Raw genomic sequence first — 11,806 nt, forward strand, 5'->3', positions numbered from 1 at the left:
TTGTTCTTTCTGGTAGTCCTTGACAAAGCTCTGGTTTCTCCACTGTATCAGGACGATCCTTCTTGTGGTAGGACTCCCTTCATTCACGGCAACAAAAACATGGACAGTGGCATCGGTCAGTCTTTTGCAATGGGGCGGCGCATGTGTAAGCATATATTATCTATCATCTATATCAACACTGAAAAAAAAGTATCAATAGAATTCCCTCATTTTTAGCCCCAGTGCCCAACGATGAGCAGCCCGGTGCTGAAACTGCAATTAGAAATCCTGGAGATGGTGACAGCTGCAACTCCAACAACGATAACTCCCCTCTTCACTCTGACTTGAGGAAAAACATCCCTATGTATAGATGAGGCTCGTCTTTGCATGTTTCACACACACACACACACACAAATATTTGAAATCCTGTCAACAAATTAACTACAAAACTCTCTATTGTTTCAAAGCAAACACCTTGAACTTAAACCAAACTACAATTCATATGTAAGTTTCAATGTATTTTTTTATATTCAGCCAGATGCCTTTTCTTTTTCAGCAGCATTCCCTGAACGTTCTGTTTTCTCCTCAGCACCCCAGAAGTGTTTTCACTGGTACGCACATCTTCAACCTGAGCAACAAAAACCACAGCAGGCCTGAGGACAAGCAGACTAGTGATGAATATGAGATGAAATGCACGAACACTCCTCGAGACGACGAGAGCTGCAGCTTCAACAGCAATGACTTACTATACTCTGACGTTATGCAGATGGATCCTCTGGATGGGTGAGGCTCAATTTAACATTGTTCTCACACACCAAAAAAACTTTAATATGTTGCCAACACATTTAACTTGATAGTCTCTATCTTCTATTAAAGGCAATATCCTGACTTAGACGCGGAGGGTCAAAACATCCTCCCTGAACACACCCCAAGTGAGAGGAAATATGAAACGGAATATGTGAGTTGCAGTAGATCTATTTTCATTGCATAAGATGTAGTTTGTTTTATATTATTGTTTGCAAATCCTGTGTTTTCTTCTCCTCAGCACCAGCACAAAAAGGCCTTTGGCATGTCTGTCTTCAACCTGGCCAATGCCATCATGGGCAGTGGAATCCTGGGTCTGTCCTATGCTATGGCCAACGCTGGTATCATCCAGTTTGTGTAAGCACTCCACCTTTCCAGTATCGAAAACATAAAGCCTCATTTTTAGCTCCAGTGTTTCACAAGATTTCACAGATTCAGCCGAAGGGCAGTTCAGGTAAGTGTCACTTTAAGGTATCATCTCCTGATCCCAAACTCTGCAAAATAGGTATAGCACTGTTCTGTTCATATAGACTTACAAATAGTGCCTTCGAATCTTCTAACACTGTTACCATCATAATTTCACAAAAAGGCCTGTAACCATCAGTATTTTCACTATTACCCCACTCTGCGACTTATAATTGAAAATGACTCAAGCTACAAAAACACATCTAGCAACAAAATACATATATATTTGTTGAGCCAAGCCAAACAAAGGAACTGGTAAAGAATCCCAGGACTCACAGCATTTCACACAAGTGTGAAATAAATTCTTTAGTCAAGGGAGCTTTTAGGAAGGATGTATATCAGTTCCCTAAACTTAGGAGGAACCCAGGGCCAACCGCACCAGCATATGGTCTCACAAGGGGTCTGAAGAGTTGCTGGACACGGACGTGGATAATTTCTTTGTTCCCGGACATAACTTGCAAATCCCATGCACATTTTTGCCTTTAACTTCAGCGAACGTGAAATATTGCCTAAACTTCCAATATTCAAACACTGTCTTTGAATTCATAAGACTCCCCTCCATCTTCATGTTTCTCTCCTGTTGTCATTTACTCCATCTGTGTGGTGAAAACTTGCCTACCTGATGCCTTCTCAGCCAATCACCATCATGTATGCTGCTATTTGTCCGTGCCCCCCTCCCCTCTTCCCCCACCTCCTGCTTTTTCCTTGAAGAGCTTTAAAAGACACTCACTGCAACTGCAGGAGAAAAGCAGATCTCTCCGCAGCAGCAGACAGTGCTCTTATTAAACCCCGCTAACTGAGTTCTAGTAACGCGTTGCGTTACACTGTAAACATCATAACGTTGTTACGGAAATGAGAAAAATAATTCGTTTAATTACTCTGTTACCGAAAAAGTAATTGCAAGATCCGAGCTCCAAACCTAAATGGGGTACACTGATTTTCCTGTCGCAGCCAATCAAGACAACAGAAATATCAGACATGATTTAGCAGCACATGGCACGTTAGCTATCACACTGCCCTTTAAAAAAATAATAAAAAATTTTAAATCTTCGCATTCTTCTTCCAAGCTTATGTCAGTTTGTGCAGCCTGGTTTGGTCATGCAAATGGTCAACAGTTGTACTCTTTGCTCCAGCAAGATGCACTCATGTTGCACCAGCTGACTTGTGAGCTAGGTTAGTGGTGGATAATTTCTTAGCCATCTTTTTCTGAACTTTTAATTGTCGCTTTTCAATCCAAAACCACTTGTCAACAATTCCGCATGTAGTAAAAGGCCTCCTTCTAGCAAATAACTCACTTTAAACATGAAATACAGTTGTGTTCAAAATAATGGCAGTATGTTTAAAAAAGTGAGTAAAGCTCAACATTCTCAGAATAGTTTTTATTTCCATGCATTGGGAACAATATATTGCACAATATATTCTAAATCAAACCACAAAGAAAAATGTATCAATCTTTTAATTACATCACAGAAATTGAAAACATCAGTAGGATGTAAGGAATCAGTATCTGCAATTTTCTTTACAAGCTCAGATGTTTACTGTATAAACTGAAAAAACTTTAGAATTTACCATTTCTGTGAATCACTAAAGTAGTAGTTAGTAGTATAACCACTGTTTCTGAAAACTGTTTCACATCTGTGTTGCATGGAGTCGACCAACCTCTGGCCCCTGTGAACAGGTATTCCAGCCCGGGAAGATTTAACAACAGACCTCAGTTCCTATGCATTTCTTGGTTTTGCCTCAGAAAAATGCATTTGTGATGTCCCCCCACAGGTTTTTCATAGGATTATGGTCTGGGGATTGGCCACTCCATAACTTTTATTTTGTTGGTCTGGAACCAAGATGCTGCTCGCTTACTGGTGTGTTTGGGGTCGTCGTCTTGTTAAAAAACCCATTTCAAGGGAATTCCTTTTTGGCATAAGGCAACATAACCGGCTCAAGTATTTTGGTATATGCGAACTGATCCATTATTCTTTGTATGCAATAAATAGAAACAAAAATCATCCTCATATCATGATGCTTGAACCACCATGCTTCCTTGCCTTCAGAGTATATTGTGGCTTCAAATCAGTGTTTGTAGGTCGTCTGACAAACTCTCTGCAGCCCTTTGACCCAAAAAGAACAATCTTACTTTCATCAGTTCACAGAATATTTCTCCATTTCTCTTCAGGCCAGTTAATGTGTTCTTTGGCAAATTGTATCCTCTCCAGCACTTTTTTGTAACAGTGTTACTTTGCGAGGGCTGCTTGCCCATAGATTAGCTTCACACTGGCGTCTTCTAATTGGCACACTACTCACCTTTAACTTCAGACATTTGATCAACCTGGAGCTGATCATTGGCTGAGTTTTTGCCATTCTGGCTATTGTTGGACCCGTTCGAATAGTCGTCTTTCGTTTTCTTCCATGTCTTTCAGGTTTGGCTTATTTTAAAACATTGTACATCATTTTTGTTGAGCAGCCTATCATTTTTTGCACTTCTTTTTCACTTCTTTATATGTTTTATCCTCTACAATCAATAATGTACACCATATGCTGACATCATCCATAAATACATGTTTCTTTACCGAATGAATGACCTCAATAACTGAACTCCACAGGGCTATTATTTGAACAGAATTTTTTCAATCAACTATCCAATTACACAGACTCAGAAGCATGCATACAGTGAATGTTGGTCTTGTTTTCTATGACTCTATTGCACCTACTAGTAAATTGTTTGCCATTTTGTAATATGATTTTTACCAAAAGTAGTGATTAATCTGGTTAGTCTTTTACTGCTATTATTTTGAACACAACTGTTTATCAATTGGGGGGTGCACGGTGGTGCAGTTGGTAGCGTTGTTGCCTCTCCCTCCCGGCCGGGGGTCTTTCTGCGTGGTGTTGCCTGTAAATGCGTGGATTCTCACCGGGTACTCCGGCTTCCTCCTACAGTCTAAAAACATGAATGTTAGGTTAATTAGTCTCTCTAAATTGCCCTTAGGTGTACATGGTTGTTTGTCCTGTATGCCTCTGTGTTACCCTGTGATGGATTGGCAACCTGTCCAGGGTGTGCCCTGCCTCTCGCCCGTAGACTGCTGGAGAGAGGCTCCAGCTCCCCCGTGACCCACTATGGAATAAGCAGTAGAAAGTGACTGACTGACTTTGTATTGAAGATGGGAGAGTCTGACCACTGCATAAGGCCTTCTCCAGCACACCCCAAAGATTCTTAATAGGGTTTGGGTCTGGACTCTGTGGTGGCCAATCCATGTGTGAAAATGATGTCTAATGTTTGCTGAATCACTCTTTCCCAGTTCGAGGCAGATGAATCTTGGCATTGTCATCTTGGAATATGCCCGTGACATTAGGGAAGAAAAAATCCATTGATGAAATAACCTGGTTATTCATTATATTCATGTAGTCAGCTGACCTCGTTCTTTGGGCACATAATGTTGCTGAAACTAGACCAACTGCAACAACCCCTAATAGCACTGCCTCCTCAGGCATGTACAGTAGGCACGAGGCATGATGGGTGCCTTGCTTCACCTGCCTCTCTTCTTACCCTGATGCACACATAACTCTGGAACAGGATAAACTGGACTCATCAGACCACATGACCTTCTTCCATTGCTCCAGAGTCCAATCTTTATGCTCCCTGGAAAACTGTAGTCTTTTTTTCTGGTTAGCCTCACTGATTAGTGGTTTTCTTACAGCTACACGGCTGGTCAGTCCCAATCCCTTGAGTTCCCTTCACATTATGCGTGTGGAAATGTTCTTACTTTCACTATTAAACATAGCCCAGAGTTCTACTGTTGTTTTTCTTCGATTTGATTTGGCTAAACAATCACTACCATTCAGGATATTTTGCCGACCCCATTTCTTCCTCTAAGGAGATGGTTCCCCACCATCCTTCCAGTTTTTAATACTGCATTGGCCAGTTCTCCACCCAACTATTGTAGTTTTTGCAATCTCCTTAGATGTTTTCTCTGCTTGATGCATGCCAATGATTTGTCCCTTCTTAAACAGATTGACATCTTTTCCTCGAGCATAGAATGTCTTTCGACATGGTTGCTTAAGAAATGAGAAGCTATTAATTGCATCAGCTGGGGTTCAATAACTTGTTGCAAGCTGAAACATAGTCGCCCATGCAGTAATTATCCAATAGAAGGCTCGTACATATTTGCTTAGTTAAATCCAGGTGGTGTCCTTTTTTTGGCCAGGCAGTGTATTTCTTGTTAGTGGCTGAAAAGGCTTTTAATGTCCAGGCACAAATTTAGTCGCAACGATCCACCTAGCTTAATTTTATTTATTTATTGCCAATAAAGACAAGTTGCCTACAGCTAAAAAGCTCTTCTTGTGTATTTACAGGATTCTCCTGATTTTAGCTGCCAGTTTCTCCTTGTATTCTGTACACTTACTGCTGAAGACAGCCAATGAAGGAGGTGAGGACCAGCCCAACTTCCCAGCAGCTTTTTATGTTTGATCACATTTAAATGTCAGATGTAAAACTTTTGGGTTATTCTTTTTTCCAAGGTGCTCTTGTTTACGAGGCACTAGGTTACAAAGCCTTTGGGATGCCAGGCAAGCTCGCAACGTCCTGCTCCATCACCATGCAGAACATTGGAGGTGAGGGGCTGACAAAATGATGACAATGATTTAATTGCTCCCAATGTTCATCCACCATGTGGTGTTTTTAAGCCAAAAATGCTTACTAAACTGAGAGAACAGGGGGAAACAACCAGATCTTGAGTAGAATGTGTTGGCAGATCATACAGTTGCTTCCAAAGTCACTTCTTTTTCCTGAGGAACATCATTCACCAAGATGCAGCTGGGTACCTTGCAGGAGCATGACTTGGCTTATTTTTGAATAAAATGCACCCACTGATCTGTTTTTTGTTTTCCTTTACAGCCATGTCGAGCTACCTCTATATCATCAAATATGAGCTCCCCATTGTTATTCAATCTTTTACTGGAGCAAGTGATGGGTGAGTAGCTAAATATGATCTTTCAATTCATTCCTCTACTTCATACCCTTGCAGTTTTGTCTCTTTCTTCTTCTATTTTGTAATTGTGAAAAAAAAAAAAAACATTTCATACCCATTTATTTAAATCATTGCATATCCGTTGTTCTGTAATTAAGTATTTGAATCAATTATGGTGAAAATAATTTTTGCATAAATTTGTACTTCACTCTGTTTAAATTATTTTTTTTTTGGTTCTGATCACCATTTGGTAAAATATGACATATTGTGATCCGGGAGGAAACCCAAACAAATCTAAGCCTCTCCTACTGGTAGATATTTGCAATTTGGGCCACATAGCCGCATTTCCTGCAGTAGAGTCACATAGAAAATTACCTAAAATCATTGGTTGTCAAAGCAGGTACAAAACAAACCCAAGACGGGTATGAATTTACACATGGCCAGTACCAAATGTTCCCTGGCAAATGGTTCCTTTTCATAACCAATAAAGTTTTTTCAACAATTTGTAAAATATGTACAAAAAGATGAAAACTACAAAAATTGCTAAATGATTAGCACAAATTTGACAGTAAACTGATTGTGTTGACTAAACAGGAGCTATTACTGTAAACGTTGTTCTATAGCACCCTCTAGTTGAACCACCCTCTAGAAAACCACTCGAGAAAAAGTGGCAAGTCGAGCAAAATGGCTACCAGTTGTTTATCTGAAGCTAACTCTTAGAGAAGGTGATTCAGTCTTTGTCTATCAGTACGAGCGGAGGAGGGATGTTGGCTGTGTCTGGGCAGGACGGGCATCTAGACAGATTGACAGGACGCCAGCACACTCTTTCAGAGCAGGTCCTTCAAAGAGCCCCTTTTAGAAGATGCAGCTGGTGCCGCATTGAGATGGTGCGCAGGATGAGCTCACTGTGACCTCTCTCCAATTTAAAAAACACTGTGGCTCCTATGTTCTGCTTTGTTGTGTCTATTTCTGAGAATGGTGCAGTCATCCTGCGCAGCACAGTTTATGCGATCAAATTCAGTAACTAAAGTAAATGACTACCTGTGATGAATTGACTGACTTATATTGCATCATTTCACTGGTGTCAGTTTGTGTTATTTGGCTGTTTCAGTGAATGGTACATCAATGGAAATTACCTTGTGCTGCTGGTGTCCCTTTTTGTTATTCTGCCCCTCTCGCTGCTCAGGAACTTAGGTAATTAGAGTGTGCGTGTGGCGTAAAATTTACTTATTAAATAATCATAAAATCTAAGCGGCAGCTTTAAACAGAAATGTTTTCTTTCTTCCTTAGGTTACCTCGCTTATAGCAGTGGTCTGTCTCTACTCTGTATGGTGTTCTTTCTAATTGTGGTGAGTATACCGACTCATTGTTTCCTTATTCCTTAACAATTCATTTTTTTTATATTGTAAAACTCCAGCGCAGTCCAAAAACATGTTTTCCTATATGTTCCTGCAGGTGATCATTAAGAAGTTCCAGATGCCGTGCCCTCTGCCTACTCCTGACACTGTGAATGAAACCATGCATATGTTGAACAGCACCCCCCACATCGACAACGTCACTAGTGACGACGACAACGACGACACTTGCAAGCCTAAATACTTTGTTTACAACTCACAGGTAAATAAATCTCTTGCAGTTTAAAGAGATTTTAATATTTTCAATTATACTTGTTGCTATACCTGTTTGTGTTTTGAGTTCTTGAGTTTGTGTTTTTGTTAAATTACCTGGTCTAGTCTTTTGTTTTCTGTCTCCCTGCACCCCAACCCCACACCTGTTCTGTGTTTTCCCTTGATTGTCTTGTCACGTTTTTCATTGGTTCCCCCTGCTGTTCAGTTTTTGTATTTAAGCCAGTTTGTTTCCGTCGTTCCCCGCTGGTTCCTTGTGTTATGTGTATGTGCGATCTCGTGTGTTGGCTACCCTGTCTGTGTCCTGCCATAGATAATAAAGACTCATCTTACCTGAAAACCTCAAGCTTCAGTAGTTCTTCCCCGCATATTGCTCCAACAAAGACCAAACTATGGCACTTGTAGATTCACATTAAATCTTTTACCTTTTTCCATCTTTCCAGACTGTCTATGCCATACCCATCCTTACCTGTGCCTTTGCATGCCACCCTACTATCCTACCCATGTATGAGGAGCTCAAAGAGTAAGTAACGCTGCATTGGTTTAACTTGAAGCTCCTATAAGGTTTAAATTAAACCAATTGTATATTTCTTCAAAGTTTGGTCTGATGTCTAAATAATACACATCTACCCTGAACAGCCGGTCACGCAAAAAGATGCAGAATGTGGCCAACGTGTCCTTCATGGCTATGTTCAGCATTTACCTGCTGGCCGCCCTCTTCGGATACCTCACCTTCTACAGTAAGTCCAACAAGATTTAAAAACCTTAAAAGGTACATTTGGCTTGTACTGGATTGGCTTTGGCAACATGTTTAGAGACACCAAACTCTTCATCGAGAATCTAGGCTCAAATCCTCTCGCTCGAGCACAGGTCAGTTACTGGGTACAGATCCAAGGTTCTTCTTCAGAGGTGCAAAGTCTTTTACTCGTCCAGCAGGCTGAAGACATTCACATGTGGTGTCTGCCATGCAGCAGTTTTTTGCACTTCTTAATGAAATAAATATTACACGAAGGCAAGTTCTTGTCTTTGTGATTTGCTTTTATAGATCTTTGACGTAACGGGAGATCCCTCCTTCTTAGAAGCTGCCTCGAACAAAGGGTTTATTTCACACTTTATTTCACACTTTGAAATATGGCAGAGCTGTTGCTCCACTTGCTTCATTGTTCAGGAGCCTATGCATGATTGCAAACTGCAAGATGGAAACCAGTTTTCCTTTGAGGGATGCCATTTTGCTTATTTGGAGTCACATTTATTTGGGCAGAGTGAAAGACAATTAGAGGAATGCCTGAGTCTCACTCCAGAAAAGAGAGATGGCAACTCTGCAGAATATAGAAAACTAGTTCTGTTCATCAGGTAAACACAGAATAAATACCTAATATACTAATGAAGATGGCTGAATTATAATTTTGTCATAATTGAGACATCTCAGTAAGATTGAGTAAAGCGTTTATGTGATTTTATTTCTGTTGATCTCCACGAAAACAATAAAGGTGTTTTATCAAACCTATATCCCATATTTGCAAAGTTAGATAATAGCAGAAGCTTTAAACTGTTTGAAGTTAAAATGAAATCTTCTCTTTAGAAAACATGGTGGATGGTGTCAGGCGTACTTTACATCTTAGTCCGTGTTAGCATGCTAATGCTTGACAACTAGATGATATGATCGCAGTTGAAGTGAAGTTCAATTTAACTGTTCCTAGTCATAATGAATAAGTAAATTTGCCAAATTTAACTCAAGTGACCTCTGTCCTATTTCTGTGCAGTCCACGTGGAGCCTGAGCTGCTCCACACCTATTCTAAGTTCTACAAGTACGATGTTCTGCTGCTGGTTGTTCGTCTGGCTGTGCTGGCTGCTGTCACACTCACAGTCCCTGTGGTGCTTTTCCCCGTAAGTGTTTAAGGTCTACCATCCAGTCAGCCAATAGGACTGGATGAAGTCCACCAGGGCTAATCTTTGTCTGGTTCTGAACAGATCCGTACCTCAGTCAACCACCTACTGTGCCCAACAAAGGACTTCAGCTGGATCCGTCACATTATTATCGCCGTGGTCCTGCTGGTAGGAACCAACACTCTGGTCATCTTTGTCCCCACCATCAGAGATATCTTTGGCTTTATTGGTTAGTAACTGCAAATGTTAATGTGTATTTATGTCTTAATAACAATGCATTATTGATCTTTAATGATAATTGTACAATGTCTTTCCTATTTTTGCAGGTTCCTCTGCTGCTCCAGTTGTGATCTTCATCCTGCCTTCAGCTTTCTATATCAAACTTGTCAAGAAGGAGTCAATGAGATCCATGCAAAAGATTGTGGTAAGACATTGTCAAACATTTACTACTTTTATCCTACTCATGTGATAGAATTATTGCCAAAAACACTGAGTTATAGTAAAAGAAAATCATAATGCAAAGCCTTATCCTGGATTTTACAAGTTATTGACAAACTGAACCATACAGCATTAACTGTAAGTTTTTTTCCTCCTCAAGGCTACCATGTTCCTCATAATAGGATTTCTTGTCATGTTTGTCTGCATGAGTCTTATCATCCATGACTGGAGCACTGAAGACCACTGAAGCTTCAGCTACATTATCTGTATATTTCAACTTTTTTGTTTTAAAGACTGAACAGAAATTTGGTGGAGCTCTATATTAATTATTTATTATTTTATAATTTCAATGTATCATATTCACAAGCTGTTCCTCCCTGTAGAGATGGACTCAATATTCATACCATATTCATCATTCAAATTATTTTCTTTTAGTTTTACATTACATACATGCTGTAAAAAATGTCTAAACAAAATGAGGTACTATGTACGGAACCTCGAATCTTGGGCATTTATTGTGTCTTGAGTTGTCAATCTCCATTTTCAAATGTTTGAAGGAATATTCTGGTTTGGTGATGGAGTGTGAGCGAGATATGCTTGAATAACAAGTCATGACTTTAAATTTTTTTCGAGGCAGCTCCTAAATTTTAACACTTAACAGCTTAACCTAAAATCATGATATTTACAAAGTAGTGTTTCTTCAATACAGGGGGTGTCATTATAAGGACGTTTACATGAATTTGGACTAGTTTAGTTGAATATAATGGAATATCAACTAAAACTGTATCATGTAAAGTGTTTATTCAAGATTTAGAAAATATATATCTTCGTTGTCCGATGAGCTAACCCCTCCCTCCTACTTCCCCATGTCTGTCACGGTTTACTTGATATTGGACCCCAGAATGCAGACGAGCAGGCAGCGTGATGGTAAGTGAAGAAAAGGTTTAATTACAAAAACTCACATTCAGCAGGAGGCAGGAACAAAACAAACGGGCAGTCAAGACAGGCATGGCATGATCAAAAAAAGACAAGACTCGGTTAGAGAGCTAGACATGAGCATGAGAGTGAAAGATGTTTCCACGAAGACAAACAGAGCAGGTGTGAATATATCGAGTGAAAACCAGGTGGAGCAAGGGGACAGATTAACTTGAAGCAGGTGAGCCGAATAAACTTAATTGACAGATAGAACAAAACGTGGCTGCGGCAAAAACAGAGACTCTAATAAACAAACTAGAAAAACATGAAGCTAAAGCATAACCAGATCCAAAAACCAAACTTGACAAAACATGAACAAGATGACAAAACTTAAGCATGACCAGGAAAATAACAGAAGCATGATTCAAAATCTAAGAAGAATAACAAAAGAACGAGTCAAAACCTTAAATGTGAAAAACATAAGAAGAAACCCGAAACCAAAAACCAAACAACCCTACATCATGACAATATCTAAAGGGATTGCTCAATCCAGCTCTCCATCCAATGGGTCCAGACTTCCCTAAACCTGAAAGATCTTACTAAGCAGGTTTACTGAAAGTTCTGTTTAAGCTGGTGTCGGGAAATGACTCGCCTAGCCTCTGACAGCCTTCATACAAAAGTCTCGCCCTTCTTCAACTGGAGGTCCAGGCGACTGAGTAGCCTCTCGCAGTCAT

At 40.0% G+C, this 11,806-nt stretch overlaps 1 protein-coding gene across 2 annotated transcripts; it reads left to right on the forward strand.

Annotated features, from left to right (window-relative positions):
- Positions 1-649: 649 nt before the first annotated feature.
- Positions 650-10,419, forward strand: LOC124883209 (sodium-coupled neutral amino acid transporter 2-like). Of its 2 annotated transcripts, XM_047390201.1 has the most exons (15): positions 650-762; positions 856-937; positions 1,025-1,140; positions 5,593-5,666; positions 5,758-5,850; positions 6,134-6,209; positions 7,318-7,400; positions 7,497-7,555; positions 7,662-7,823; positions 8,275-8,354; positions 8,471-8,571; positions 9,595-9,719; positions 9,804-9,948; positions 10,046-10,143; positions 10,318-10,419. In XM_047390201.1, the coding sequence occupies exons 1-15, from the start codon at positions 665-667 to the stop codon at positions 10,402-10,404; spliced, it is 1,479 nt and encodes a 492-aa protein (XP_047246157.1). In that variant the 5' UTR covers positions 650-664; the 3' UTR covers positions 10,405-10,419. The 2 variants fall into 2 exon arrangements, with proteins under 2 accessions (XP_047246157.1, XP_047246158.1); XM_047390202.1 differs by lacking the exons at positions 650-762; positions 1,025-1,140 and having other exon boundaries at positions 924-937.
- The last annotated feature ends 1,387 nt before the right edge of the window (positions 10,420-11,806 follow it).

The sequence above is a fragment of the Girardinichthys multiradiatus genome, chromosome 17 (assembly GCF_021462225.1).
Source record: "Girardinichthys multiradiatus isolate DD_20200921_A chromosome 17, DD_fGirMul_XY1, whole genome shotgun sequence".
Lineage (NCBI taxonomy): Eukaryota > Metazoa > Chordata > Actinopteri > Cyprinodontiformes > Goodeidae > Girardinichthys > Girardinichthys multiradiatus.